General features: G+C 34.2%; 1 protein-coding gene and 1 non-coding gene across 2 annotated transcripts; one reads left to right on the top strand and one right to left on the bottom strand.

Annotated features, from left to right (window-relative positions):
- The first annotated feature begins 2485 nt into the window (after window positions 1-2485).
- On the top strand, window positions 2486-4770 carry LOC109172288 (40S ribosomal protein S11). Its single transcript, XM_019321458.1, has 6 exons — window positions 2486-2597; window positions 2703-2743; window positions 2894-2994; window positions 3874-4018; window positions 4106-4195; window positions 4513-4770. Exons 1-6 carry the CDS (start codon window positions 2586-2588, stop codon window positions 4601-4603), a joined length of 480 nt encoding a protein of 159 aa, XP_019177003.1. The 5' UTR covers window positions 2486-2585; the 3' UTR covers window positions 4604-4770.
- An 8241-nt stretch (window positions 4771-13011) lies between these two features.
- On the bottom strand, window positions 13012-13083 carry TRNAM-CAU. The gene has a single exon. It is a non-coding gene; the product is annotated as a tRNA-Met (tRNA).
- Between the last annotated feature and the right edge of the window lie 2911 nt (window positions 13084-15994).

Genomic DNA, 15994 nt, shown 5'->3' with positions numbered 1-15994 from the left:
GGTGCACTATTGTTATATTTTTTTCTTTAACTGAGGGCGCGCTTTAAAAAATTAAAAATTAAAAATTAAACTGTTGATCTAAGTTTGATCTAACGGTTTAAATTTCACTCCATCTCTCTTTGCTGAACTCGTTCCTTAACTCATTCTTCAAAGTGAAAATACCAAGTCTCAAAGAAAAAAAAAAAACACACAAAATTTGTTTATTCACATTACAAGACAAAAACAAAACAAAAAATTAAAAATAAGATATTTAAAGTCACTAGCATCCCAATTAAATTAATAAAGTAGTATAATTATATAATCTTTATATATATATATATATATATATATATATATATATATATATATATATATATATATATATATATATATAGAGGTTCAGGTGCGGTGGGCAGTCCCAGGTGTGGTTGTGCGGTTAAAACAAAGTCATTGATTATGCTTAAACCAACGTTTAAGAATACCATAATTAAGAAAGAAATTGTGGTTGCAATTTGGTAATTTTTGCATCTAGGTCAAAATTAAGGTGAATGGTTTTGTGATTAAGGTGTGTGAGTTTTGTATATAAGGTGCGTGGGTTGTGTACTTTTTTTTTTGAATGCTACTAGCTATATTACAATGTAATATCTCTGTTCATATACTTTCTCAACCTACTGAAACACAAAGAGCTAATAACGCCTCCACTAAGGCTCGAACTCACAACCTTCCAAATGGAAGTCCAACCCGGGTACCATTAGACCACATAGTCCTGGTGCGTGGGTTGTGTACTTAATGGTCGTAGTTGTTGAAACTTAAAGTGTGTGAGTTTTGTGTTTAAGGTGCGTGAGTTTTGTGTTTAAGGTGCGTGAGTTTCTGCTTAATGTGAATAGTTGTTGTAACTTAGGTGCGTGAGTTTGCTTCTTAATGTGCGTTGTTTTCATCCTTAAGGTGCGTGATTTGTATGCTTAAGGTGCGTCAGTTGTGTGAAACTTAAAGTGAACCATTTTTAAAACCTTAGGGGGGCATTTGGTTCAAGTTATATAAGATAACCAATGTTATATTTGCTTGGTAATATAAGATTCTCATGTTTGGTTCAGGTTATGTAACTTTTCCAGGGAATGTCAGATAACCCCCGCATTAAGTTTTTAGCTATTGAAAGGGAATGTGAGATACCCTCCAATTTCTTAGGTAATCTCACATCCCCTTGTCTTATTACTAATGTTGGGCTTTGGACGTTTTAATCAATTTATCTCATTACTGTTGTCTTATTTACATATTTTAGTTTTAAACCAAACACAAGAATCTAACATTCCCAGTAATCTAACATTCCCAACAATCTAACATTCTTTAGGGGGCGTTTGGTTTACGGAATCTTGGATTACCCCAGGTAATAAGATTACCTCCAGGAAGGTAATGTGAGATGTTGGGAATGTAAGATTACCTTGTGTGTTTGATTTGGATGGTGCAATATAATATTACCTTGTTTGGTTCAAGGTTATATTTTAGATTATATGATCAATTTACAATAATGTCCTCAATAATATATATATATATATATATATATATATATATATATATATATATATATATATATATATATAATGTGTGTGTATTTATTTATATGTATGAATGTATATCAATGCTTAAATATTAAAAAAACTAAATATATAAATATACACATGTATATTTAATTATATAAACATATATTAATTTCATTATTATTATTATTATTATTATTATTATTATTATTATTATTAGTTAACAAGGGCAAAGTTGGAATAATTCAAGGTAATCTAAGATTACCTAAAAAAATTGGGAGTAATCATATTACCTTGAAACATTACCGCCACATCAGCTTTAAGGTAATATAACATTACCATGTAGTCTTATAACTTGAACCAAACAAGGTAATATAACATTACCAGACTCAAATTACCTAGGTAATCTAAGATGACCTGAACCAAACGCCCCCTTAAGGTAATCTAACATTCCGTGAACCAAACACCCCCTAGGTGCGTGGTTTATATTCTTAAGGTGTTTTGTTTATTTGTTTGATGTGTGTGTGTTTTGTACTTAAAGTGCGTCAGTTTAATGCTTAATGTGCGTCCAATCGCACAACCACATGGGAAGCTTTAACCGCACCTGAACTGTTTAAGTGTTTTTTACTTAATGTTTAAGTATGCGTCAGTTTAATACTTAATACTTAAGTATTTGCTCATAAACATGTTCGTGAACATTATTAAATGAACATAAACGAGCTTCTTCACTAATTTTTAACAAATGAGTCAATAAATGTAATGTTCAAACTTTGTTAATTTATTAATTGAGCTCTAAAATTTGCTCATTTATATTTATTTTATATTAATAAATAAATGCTTATCGAACACAGACATGACATTTTTTGGGCTAACTCGTATGTTTTAGTTTTATACACCTCTTAACCCTGTACTACTGATCTTTTAACACGATTTTCCCAAACGACCCCTTAGCGTTTGACTAGCACTATAAAATGCGTTGAAACCCTGTCTTCTTCCCTTGCTGCCTCTAGGGTTTTTAGCTGCCGATCCAACTCGCTCCTATCTTCTTGCGACACATCGGCGGCTACAATCATGGCGGAGCAGGTTCTACTCTCTTTGAACTCTCTCTCTATCTCATGTATACACACTTGCACTTTCAATCTGAATTGATTTATAGAGAAATCTCAAACATTTCGGTTTGTATTGCAGACTGAGAAGGCTTTCTTGAAGCAGCCGGGAGTTTTTCTCAGGTATAGATAGGATTTATGCGAACGAACTTTCTCTTAATATGCTCAGTTAACCTACATGCTTATAGGTGCTTTGTGGGGTGGGTTTCTGTGAATGGTTTGGAAAGTCTTTGGTTAAAATTTTAAAGTTTCAGTTTTTATTGCAATCTGCAGCTCGAAGAAAACAGGGAAGGGTAAGAGGCCCGGTAAGGGAGGTAATCGATTCTGGAAGAGCATTGGATTAGGGTTTAAGACACCTCGCGAGGCTACTGAAGGTTCATATCTATTCTGTCCCTCCCGGTATTCTTTGTAGTGGGCTGTGAAAAAAATTAATTTTATATCTGATATAAGTGAGATTCCTGCTTGGTTTTGTGGTTTTTTTGGATATGGGGTGAGCTTTATTTTAATTCTTCTCTCGGATGTATCTGATTTTGACTATAATGTGTTTGTATGATGATATGTTAAGATTCAAGTTGGCAAGTTGGTAGCTTATGTGCAATATGTAGAATTGTGTAGTTTTGAATAAATCCAGTCTGCAATGCAAATATCAAGCCATAAATATGAAAGTAGTGATTTGATTATATATATTAGACCAACTTATATCAAGCTTGACAACTACTGGGATCTTTAATTATTATTGTTATTGCCCTATCTGCTTATAAAATGGAGAACTGGTTGAAGACAACAAGGAGTGAGGCAATTAGATGGTTCAACATTTGTGATTTTGCACATTGGAAAAGCTGTGTGAAACCTTATCTTTATACTCCATATATAGTTAGTGTTTATTCTACTCCGTAATTTATATCCATAACATGCTACTAGTTATGTGATGTTTGTGTATTAGACCAATTTATGTGATGCAATGGGGTACTGCTAGGTTCTCTAATATGCTCATTCTATCCTCTGCGTGCTGTAAGGAATCTTCAGTATCTTGCATTAGATTCAGCTCCAATAGCGATTTTTCTTTCCACAGATTTGTTCCTTTAGCAAATCGTACTGTTATGATGTGTGTAATACATTCTATTTATCATACCAAAATCTGTAGTGTGTCTTTGTATTCCCCACTGCAGATTAGGTAATTGTGGAAAATTTGTGTTTCCATCTCAAATGTGGTTTGAGCTTGATTCTAAAGTAGTTCTGTTTCTTGATTTTAGGGACATATATTGATAAAAAATGCCCCTTCACTGGTACTGTTTCTATCAGAGGTCGTATCCTTGCTGGGACATGCCATAGTGCTAAGATGAATAGAACAATCATTGTTCGTAGGAACTACCTTCACTTTGTGAAGAAGTACCAGAGGCAAGACTTTGTCAACATTTCCCCTGTTCTAAAACTTCTAATTTTGTTATGATTTGGAGAAATTCTAATTTGCGTTTTGTGCTGTAGGTATGAAAAAAGACACTCAAACATTGCTGCTCACATATCACCTTGCTTCCGTGTGAAAGAGGGAGATTACGTTATCATTGGCCAATGCAGGTCAATATCAGAACCATTACTATTCTTTTTCCCCTTAATTTTCTCGTGTTCTCTTCTTTTTTTTTTTTTTTTTTTTTTTTTTTTTTTGGGATGATGGGGACAACCTCACAACGGGTTTGAGTAAACCTCACTTTGTGACCCTAGCCAGCATCCAACCTAGTTTACCCATAGCTGACTGACTCAAACCAAGAGGGCAAGGATTCGAACTTGTGACCTTGTGATTACAAGCGTGGATCCCTTGCCATCTTGGCTGGGGTTACTCGTTCTCGTGTTCTTTTCTTTTGCCAAACATTTTGACAGTGTTGTTCCCATGACAGGCCATTGTCCAAAACTGTGAGGTTCAACGTTTTGAAGGTGATTCCTGCTGGCTCTGCTGGTGGCGGAAAGAAGGCGTTTACTGGCATGTGATTTTGCGGTTTTCTTGTTAACATCAAATTATTCGAGTTATGATATTAGACTCTTTTTTGTTGAACTCATACTATTCAGTAGCCCCATGTTTACATTTTTGAATGCTGAGATGTAGTCGAGTTCTTGAATCACTCAGTAAGTTTATATCAAGACTTTATTTGCACTTGGCCTCGTTCTTCTAAGTTTGATTTGAGAATATCTTTCTACCATACCAAAATTTACAACTGCTACAACTTATCTAATTTTTATTAAGTTCAAAATTTGATTTGATTTGATTTCATGTTGTAAAAGTCACCGATATAAATTGATGTTTTTTCTAATTATATTACTATTAATTTATGTCTATATAAAATTTAAAAGTTTATTTATATTTTTTCTAATTATATTACCATTAATTAATTTATATAATAATTTAAAAGCTTTAACTTTTAATTGACAAACACTAACACACCATGGCCTTCACTTTTTAACCTGCAAAATATAGACACAACTACGGACTACCTCATAGTTGAATTGCTTTTAGAAAGTGGAAATTTGGTTATAATATATGCGTTTTTCCAAAACAATATTAATTTGGATACAAAACTTACATTCAACACCCAGTAATTAAACTTTTAACAACTTTAATTTTTAAAATGATCACATAATTATTACTTATATCGATAAAATTGATTGCTATTAAGTTTAATTATATTGATTGATTTAAGTGGATATGTAATAGTCTCTAAATTTAATTTTGCAAAAATTATGGAATATATTGTTTTGGTTGTTTTTAAAGAGAAAATATAAAGACCAAATGAAACAAAATATACGGAGTATGTAACAAATTCATGCAAAATAAAAGTGAATATTATTTACTAAAGGCTAAAGTCATATCATATCGAGGAAACAGTACAGAGAATCCTCCAAAATTTCAGTCAGCTTATCACTGATACTGCACAATAACAACTAGATCAATTGCTGGTTAGCAGAAGAACCCTAGTTTTTCAAGAGTGGGCATTAAACTTGTGGAAGAAGAAACCAAGTTTTTCAAAGTCCCACATCAACCCAATGCCATCACCCTCCTGCAAATCCCTTCTCTTCACAAACTCCATACTCCAGTTGCTGGTTAGCAGAAAGCTCCCTGTTTTCCATTGCTTCAGCCTCAGCTCGTGTTCAGAAATGGTGTCCAAATCCCACACTTTCACAAGCCGCACGTCTCTCATCATCCATCAATGGCAGAACGTACTTCCTCACATACTCCTTACTCAACAACAGCCTCGAAGAATCGTTCACGTCGCTTAAGCTTAGCCGCTTCTTTATCCAGTGCCCCCCACCTTCCGCCCTCTGTTTCTTCGCCCCTCCTTCGTCTGATCCGGATTTATCGGTTCCGGAATCTCCAATTTTCTCCCATTTGCGTTTCATCGAGGGAATCTTGTCCTCCAAGTAATCTTCAAATGCGGCAGAAACCGGAAAGAGATCAAGATCAAAGGGGGGATTTGAAAGGGTTGATGGAGACGACAAGAGCGTAAATGCGAATTGCTGGAGATTGGGTAGGGCAGAATTAAACGGCGATTGTTGATCGGCGTTGAAACACCAAACAGAGGGACAGAGATCAACGCCCGACGGCTTCCTTGCCTGGGAACGAGAAGTTCCTTGAGTGAGGCAGAGGACGGTGGAAACAGAGTGATCCGCCATGTTTGTTGGTGAAGAAGAAAGGCTATATATATGTATATCCACTGCAGTGCTGCACTCTGTTCGTTAATGGCGGAGAATTGAAGCGCCGCAAAAACAATGAACGGAAAGTGCAGAAGATGAGTGAGGGCGGAGGCGCCTACTTATAGCGGCACAACGGAGCCCTAATTCCGGTGGGATTAAGGCGGCGTAGGAGAAGTAGCCGTTAATGGAAGCCATGACGCGGCGGTTTTCAAATTCAGAATTTATTACTCCCTAACAAACTTCTTCCGCCAAACACAAATCATAAACTTAACAAACAAAATTAAGGATATTTTTCTTTGCTACGGAGTAATTATCATTTCATTGTGTTTTTTTTTTTTTAAAAGCCTAAACCAAGAAGATTTGTTTTTTTTTTTTTTTGTTTTTGTTTTCGTTATGAGTTGCAAATATTTAGCACTGCAGTTTCCGTATTTGAATGGGTTGAGATTAAGAAAATGCTATGTTTTGTGTTTGTTTTAATTCCTAAATTGTATGTTTTTGTTTCTTATTTTAATTTGGTGAAGTGAACTACTTTGGAATAAGCATTTTGCATGATCTTTAATTTTGTGTATTGTACCATTGATTGATAGATTGATATCATGCTAGCTTGTATATGGCCATTCCATTTTTTGAGGTTTGAGATAGAGATTATGCTTAAATCTTTATTAACTGTTATCTTTTCTGTACACAAATTAAATATCAAGTTTCTCAACTATTTGAACAAGCTAAGCACATTTTCCCTGTTTTCGTTAAGGTAATTAATGTCTTAGCTGGAGTCGACTATTTCATTTAGTATTCATATTTCATCATATCATACGAAGGGATGGGATGGGATGGCCCTTTAATTTTTGGGTGACTTAAACACATTTATGTAAACATATTTACTCATCATTCTAGGAAGATGATTCTAACATGTTCTGAATTAGGTTAGTTTATGAAGAAGTTTGTTCTAACCCCGGCCCACTTCTCTGAAGATCGAAAAGTGGAGTTGCTCAAAAACCTTAACTTGCAGAGGAGAGTTCACCATACACAACTAGCACCTCAGGATTCGAGTCGAAACATATTCTACCCGCGATCAGTTGTTCAGCTCCTAAAGGTGATCAATTAGAGGCATAAATAATTTTCATCCATTATTACATCTATCCCTCATATCTTAGTACTTGTTTTCCTTGCATGGAAGCATAGATGATTCTCTTTTATACAAAGTTACCAAATCTCTCAACTCTCTTGTCTTCATATATCTACAAATCAAAACCTTCAATTCTCTGAGAATATATTATTAATTTTGGGAGGATCTTATTATGCTTTGTTTCAATTTTTCCCTTATGATACTGCGGGCTTTCTTTGTGATTAATTATGTTCTGAGTACTTGACTCAATAACATAATTAATGCAGAAATACATATATGCCGGCCTCGAAGAGATGAACTTCACATATGTTGAATGTTTGCTTTACACTTTCAACAATTTAGCTCAAAAACTTAAAATATATATGGATTATGTATAAGTGTTGAATACTTATTTAGTCTTTGTGGTTGGATAGGCTCCAAATGCCACTAATAGCTTAATTGTGTGGTTACAAAATAGTCACTGCCCAACCATTAGACAGGCTACAACTTACTCAGCAGATCAGGGAGAATGTGTATCATCATATCTTTTCCAAAAAATACTTAATCAACACACTGCTCTCATCTGTTATTCAACCCTCATATTCACCAAATTATTCTTTAATTTGCTGTTTCTATGGTATTGGCAAGGTACATATATATATAGTTGAAATATCAATTTGAACACTGTTGTAGTCTGTTTTCTGAATAGAATGAAAGATTGAAAAAGTGAGATAAACATACCTATTAATGTGAAAGGAAAGAAAATGAATGACTTCAGTGTACCCTTACGGTTGAAAAAGATGATGGTTCGATTTGGACGGCCCGTCAAGCACTAGTGGATATGGTAATGTAATGTCTTAGCTAGAGTTGACTATTTCGTCATAGGAAGGGATATGATGGCCCTTTAATTTTTGGGTGACTCAAACACATTTATATATGTAAACATATTTACTATAACATGTTGTGAAGGAAGGTTAGTTTATGAAGTTTGTTCTAACCTCTCTTCTCTCACAGCTTAGCCTAGCTTCCTGAAGATTGAAAAGTGGACTTGCTCAAAAACCTTAATCAACAGACTGCTCTGTTATTCACCAAATTATTGTTTATTTGCTGTTTCTATATATGGTATTGGCAAGCTAGGTACATATATATATAGTTGAAATATGAATTTGAACTCTGATGTAGTCTGTTTTCTGATTTTGCTTAAAATTATAGTCTTCTCCTCTCATTTACTGCACATTATATTGTGCCTGCCATTGCTCAATGTATTCCTGTGGTGAATCCATATCATGTTTAATCTACCATTCTACTTGTGACTGTAACTCATAGATTGATATCATGCTAGCTTGTATATGGGCATTCCATTTTTGGAGGTTTGAGATAGATCGATTATGCTTAAATCTTTATTAACTCTTATCTTTTCTGTACACAAATGTTTGAACTAATTGAACTTATACACTGCATGCATGCAGAGGGAGGGGTGCATCAAATAGCAAGTTTCTCAACTATTTGAACATTTATTAAACAAATCTCGAATAGTTGAGGGATTACTTCTAAAAATAGAATTATAAAAAATAACAACCACAATTACGAAACAAATGTAATAATAAAATCTATCTAATAATATAATCCGTACAAGTCGAACAATTTCTAACTATATATAAGAAAGAGTAGTTATACTATGGAACCATTTTACTCATATTTTTCACATCCAGTTTTAAGTCTTACCCATTCGTCACTATCATCATCATCGTCATTATCGTCACCACTATCATCGTCACCGCTATAAACGTCGTCATCATTATCACCACTATCATCGTCGACATTGTCACCGTTATCATTGTCGTCATCATCATCGCTATCATCGACATCATCATCGTCGTCATCGTCACTGCTATCATCATTGTCATCATCACCACTATCATCATCATCATCAATGTATTGATTGTTGATCCATTCAAGAGAGAGGTTGGACAAGGTGTAAAGGATAATCATGATAAACTGAAAAGATGTAATGAAACCCATAAATCTAAATAGGATTCTAAAGTTGCCATTTTTGAAGTAATATAAATAATATAAAGTTGATGCTTGTAGGAGAAGACAATACAACCAAATCAGCATATCAAGCTTGGTAAACATGATTAATTATTATATCTAAATAGCTTGTATAATGATGAAAGAAAATTATAGAATGATGAAGAAAATTATAGAATGATGAAGGGTTTATATAGTATTAGCTAGTTATTATGTTTAACAATTTTAGTATGATTGGGAAATTCTAAGTTAATCTCAAACCAGTTAGAATTTTAGTATTTTAGTATAATGATTGATAAGTCAACTTTAATCGAATTAGGATTTTAATATGATGGGTATAACATTTATATAATTTATCTTGTTAATATATATAAATTAGATTTTATGATTTTTATTTCTTTGCTAGCCTACCCTTGAAATATTAGTAGTTCCAATCTTTATACTAAACAAACTCTTCTTTATGTGATTTTTTTTATTTGTCTAATATAAGTGAATTTATAAATATTTAATTTCTTGTCTAGTATAAGACACTAAATTATTATATATGTAATAATTCTTGTATAATATGACTTCTCGGTCAGCTTCCTGAAGATCGAAAAGTGGGCTTGCTCAAAAACCTTGCAGAAAGTTCACCTCAAGATTCGAGACATATCCTACGTACCCTCCGTTGTTCAGCTCCGTCCTGAAGGTGATCAATTAGAGCCATAAATAATTTTCATCCATTATTACATTTATCCCTCAGCTCATATCTTAGTAGTTGTACGTTTTCCTTGCATGGAAGGATAAATGATTCTCCTAGCTTGTATGTCAACTCTTTTATACAAACTTACCAAATCTCTCAACTCTGTCATGTCCAAATAAAACCTTCTGTTCTCTGAGAATATATTATTAATTTTGGGAGGAAGGATCTTATGCTTTGTTTGTTTCAATTTTTCCCTTATGATACTGCTTTCTTTGTGATTAATTGGGTTCTGAGTTCTTAAATTCAATTTTCATACATACTTTGCATGGCTTCCAATTGATGTTCCTAACCCGTACACTCGTAGGAACAGAGCGAAATGCCCTATAATAATTACAAGCATACATAAAAATTTATAAATAATATAATAGCTGCTAAAATACTTATATAAATAATAAATTATTTACTTACAAATTCACAGAGCCTTTAATTAAACCTATGTCGCGATTAGATCGGCAAGGGATCCAAGATACATGTGGCGTATCAAATGACTCTTCACTTCATCAGAACTACGATATCTTTTAAAATTCTGACAATCGCAACACGGGCACACAATAAAGTCCTCTGCCTTTTTACTCCTATTTTCTTCAGCACATTGTATAAACTCTTGAACCCCTTGCATATATGGAAATATAGTGCGTTTTCCAAACATCCAACTCCTATCCATATCTGTGAATTCATAAAATACTACTCTAAGTACTATGCAGATATGGATACGCAATGGTACTAGTAAAAATGGATTTCCTTATTCAATCCATATTTATATTCATTGCCACGAGAAAACAATGATACTAGTAAAAATGGATTTCAGTGGCAAGCTATAGAAATTGAAACATTGTCATAATTTCAGTGGCAATATAATTCCTTCTGTAGAGTTTCAGTGGCAATATAATTGCAAGGTTACATGCTAATTTTTGATTGATTTGCTATTTAAGTCACGGCAATTAAGCAAGCACTCAAAATCAATATTCATTAATGGGCTGATTAACCAAAATAAATTTTGGTTCGGTTAATTTGAAAATATGAGTTGAGTTAATAGTTGATGCATTTTGCAAAATCAGTTAATTTGATTATGTTATTAATTAACCAAGTTAGCCTAATAAACACCCTAGATATTACATTGCCATGGGGAACAGAGTAAGTCTTCTATCATATATGAGGAGCAAGTAACCATTTGTATGCAACATTGTTTACATGACATAATACCTTGCAGATTTGCATGAATTGCTTTTCATTGTTTTCTTTATTCAATATTGTGTTATTATTAGGAATATAATAATAGGAATTTATCTTATATCCATCCTTCCAGTGCTGTTCTCTTTATGCAGTAAAGAGCCTTAAATATAGTCTTCAATTGTTTATATTCATTTGTACTATACATCTTGCAATCAAAGCCTACTGAAAGATCTTAGTTTGGACACAGAGTTATGCGTCTGAATCTTGTAAGATGTTTACTAAGCACTCAGTATTCATGCTACTATATATACCTAGCTAATCAAATACCTAATTAATTCATCCAACAACCTAATTTGTAATTAATAAGGTACTATCGAGCCAAATTCACATTTATAAAATTTATAAAAATCATAAAATATCACATTTTTTTATTTATTAAAATAATAATTAAACACACACACACACACACACACACACACACACACACACACACACACACACACACACACACACACACACACACACACACACACACATATATATATATATATATATATATATATATATATATATATATATATATATATATATATATATATATATATATATATATATATATATTAACAATTTAAAATAAATAAATAAATAAAACTAACCTGCAGATCGGCGGTGGCTGTATCATTGGCGGGGGAGACGGTTGTGGCGTTGGCGGGGATGGCGGCTGTGGCGTCGGTGGGGGTGGCGGCTGTGGCGGTGCATCGCGGTGGATGGTGCTGTGCGTGTCGCGGTGAGTGGCGTCGCCGTAGGCCAACGGCATGGTGGCGGTGGGTGGCAACGACGGCGTCAAACGATCGAAGCAGACGGTGGATCGGAGCAGAGGGATGAAGATTTTAGACGGTGGGTGTTGAAGCGGTGAGACGATTTTGATCTGATCTAGGCGTGAGGTAGATCTAGGGTTAATATTAGGCAACCATTTCTATTAGAAATGGTTGCCTATTATAAAACAAGTTCTATTTTAAGGCAACCATTTCTATTAGAAACGGTTGCCTATTATAAATCAATTTTTTAAATAAATAAAAAATACAATGGGCAACCATTACAGCTAACAACGGTGGCGGATTATTGATAACTTATTTACAAAATTGGCACCGCGAATTTTTGGGCTAAGATTAGGTAACAATTCTTTCAACAATGGTGGCCTATGGTCAATCTTCTATGTTCAATTTTGTACTAGTGAACACCGAGGCTCTATTGGGCTGTGTGGCCCAAAAGTTTCTTTCAACAATGGTGGCCTAGGGTCAATCTTCTATGTTCAATTTTGTACTAGTGAACACCGAGGCTCTATTGGGCTGTGTGGCCCAAAAGTTTTAAAAAGATGGTGATTCAATTTGGACGGCCCGTCAAGCACTAGTGGGTAGAGGATGCACCAGCCCGTTATCCTTCCACCGCATAAAGGAGGAGGTTTTCAGCTCTGCTCTGTGAAGCCAGCCTCACGCGGTGCCCTCCAATCTAAGGACTAAGAAGTCTCCGCCTTTGCAAAGAATCACGGCACCACTCACGAGTGAGCGGAACGCCACTCCCTTAATGCTCTCACTTGGGTTACATGCTCGTGCTACCAAGCCTAACTTGGATAGTATACTAAAGAAAACAATTTTATTCTATCAGAGCCAAGTTTCAATCTTGGGACCTGTGGGTTATGGGCCCACCACGCTTCCGCTGCGCCACTCTGATTTGTTGAATGTTGAGCTATTATATATGTCTTAGAAAACACCTGCAGGTCAATCAATTGTTTAACCACAAAACACCCCATCAACTCTATCACAAATCTTTCAATTTCTCAGTCTTCACAACCACCCCTTGCTCTTTTTTGAACTTTGAGTGCTTGAGAATTCATCAATTAAGGACCTTTTGACTGCACCTGCTTCATATCCATCACCAGTCAGGTTTACTGGAACAGGTTGGAGAGGACTTTCAGCTTCATTGACATCAATTCATCCTAGACGTAGGCAATATGTTACAGTTAGGTAAACCACAGATTTAGAGACTAGCTTTTGGTAAAAATATAATAATTAAGATGTAATTACCTCATCTTCCCACAAATCATCTCCTGTATGTTCAAGCTCCAACTTCGAGCTTAGATCTTTATCCCTACCAAGCAACAACTCTAGGGCATGTAGTTCCAACATTTCAACATCATTTATGATCCTCATTACAGAGAATGCATTTAGTAGGTTTACAAACTATTCTCTTCGAAAAACAATTATGAAGATTAAGTTTAACCCAATCAAAGATTGAATCTCAGTAGGCACACCATTTTTTCCCTACAGTTCCAAAAAAATAAATTGAGCTAGTCTGCTTCTGTTTCAAATTGTAATTAAACAAATTGATACATACCTTTGTCTGCTTCTGTTTTAATTCTAGGGCAGTCATACCCAACAACTCATAGCATTCTCTGTCCCACATTACAAATGGAGCATTTCCATTTATATCTACCACCCTGATTTTAAGCCTATATCTCAAGATTCCATCTCCCCATGTCTTATCACAATGTTTGCAATAGAGGTACTCTTCCTTTGGCTCCAACTTCCTGTTGCATGACGTTGTCAGACATGACGGATAAAACCAATCACTACCATTGTCCACGAAAACTATCATTGCAGCTACCCAAAAGTCTCCAAACTGTTTTAGACAAAAGAAATTTATATTATGAACAAAAATCAAGTATTCTGAATAGAAGATGAGATCTGTAGAGTTTAGGAATTTGAATGTATACTTATTTCTTTTGATACACATCAGATATAGTTCTCAGTTCCAAATCACCATTGAGTGACACAGTATATGAACTGCCTGAGTTGAAATTGGACTGTGAAACTATACTCCTCATCGAAGTTTGTTCTAGGCACAAACTGGTAAATTACAAAAATTAAATGACACTTTTGAGTAATGGTCGAAACTATGTCTCTAATTTATTTATTTTTTTTAGCCTAGGAAATACATTTCCTTGAACTGCACAAACTCTGGGGTTTCTGGATTAAAGAGCAGTTGTGTAACATCATAGGATGAACAGATTTTCACATCACCACCTACATAAGTCAAAAATATATACATAGGTTAGGTAAAAACAGTCATTAAACATACAACTAATAGCATCAATTTTTAACATACTTCTCAAACATACTCTAGCTCTACAGAACTGTATTAGAACCAACAATGGCTCTTCGATTGCAGAATTGAAGTACGTCTCAACCTTGTTTACGTGGTCATCCCAAACCGTACAACTCAATTGAATACCCCTAAATTTGGTAATACAGATTAGGAATTAATAGATACAGTAGAATACATTTAGGAATATGATTAGTAAACTACAGTGGAATAAATTTTCGTTCTAAAACGAATAAATAAAAATAGATTTACTTACTCGGAGTCTTCAATTACAAACTCAATCAACCTGGAGTTTTTTCCATTGATAATGTTATCTTGTGGAGCATGTATCTCTACCGAACGACCGAGCACATCTAATTTTTGTTAAAAACTGATTAGTGTAGTCTTAGGAAAAAAATACAAATAAATGGTAAAAATGTAGTTTTACCAAATAGTTGCTTTTCATCCACGAATTCCTTTGCTTTGAGTGTTTTGAAATCCATCAACATGTACATGTGCATTGGGAAATTTTTACCTCTAAACTCTTTGATGACTGTCTGATAGTTAAACTTTAGCATGAATTTGTGAGGACTGGTTTTGAAAGAGTAGAAATTGGTGTGACAACAAAATTAACCCCATAAACACTACCTTCATTAAATGTCGTACGGAATTTATCAACAATCACTTTAGGTATATGCCCATGCAAAAATGTTCCCTGCATTTTTCAAAATCAAATTAGGAGTGTAAACTTGTTCACTTGCTGGACTGCAATAATTATATTCATTAGCAATTTTCCGAATGTAATTTTAAAAGGAATTACATATTCCTTCGCAGCTTTTCGAATGTAATTTAAAAAGTAATTACATATTCAGTATTTTAAAAGGAATTATCTGTTGGTCATGGAAGACAACTTCCATGGATTTCAGTAACAAAGATGACCTCCTCTCTGGGATGTCATAGACCCAGACAACTCGCAATCGCATTGCATTTCTGGTATTCATTGGTGAAATATCCGCAGCAAGAACATACATTGTTATCGTCGTTAAGAAGTAATTTTGCGATAAGGGTGTTTGATTAGAAGATGGAAAGTTGTTTAACTGGATAGTGCATAATATATAGTGTTTGAGTAGAAGACTGACGGACTTGCGCTGGAAACCAAAAGGGTGCTACACTAATTGCTATGGAATAATGCTTTCAATCTTCGTTTTATTGAAAAACGAAGAGACCCACTGATTTATACTTAATATTGTATTTTGATTGGTTTAAATTGATTCTGTAACCATAAATTAAAGGAAACAAATTTATTTTTTTGGAAATTCCTTGGAAAGGCAATCGTTTTACACGGCATTCTACGCAAATTACATAAATATTCCGGCTAGGTCAAAACGACATCGTATGCTTTGGGCGGGAACTTTTTGTGCTTTGTTATTTTGCTTTAATATATATATATATATATATATATATATATATATATATATATATATATATATATATATATATA

Source organism: Ipomoea nil, unplaced genomic scaffold (genome assembly GCF_001879475.1).
Source record: "Ipomoea nil cultivar Tokyo-kokei standard unplaced genomic scaffold, Asagao_1.1 scaffold0415, whole genome shotgun sequence".
Lineage (NCBI taxonomy): Eukaryota > Viridiplantae > Streptophyta > Magnoliopsida > Solanales > Convolvulaceae > Ipomoea > Ipomoea nil.
Note: the sequence above shows the minus strand (reverse complement) of the source record. Positions and strands in the feature narration are given on the sequence as shown.

What these genes read in the sequence shown, in the direction of transcription:
- LOC109172288 (XM_019321458.1), top strand. An exon ending in CAGCCGGGAGTTTTTCTCAG is followed by an intron (nt 2,744 to 2,893) that starts GTATAGATAGGA and finishes TGCAATCTGCAG; the next exon opens with CTCGAAGAAAACAGGGAAGG. An exon ending in ACCTCGCGAGGCTACTGAAG is followed by an intron (nt 2,995 to 3,873) that starts GTTCATATCTAT and finishes TCTTGATTTTAG; the next exon opens with GGACATATATTGATAAAAAA.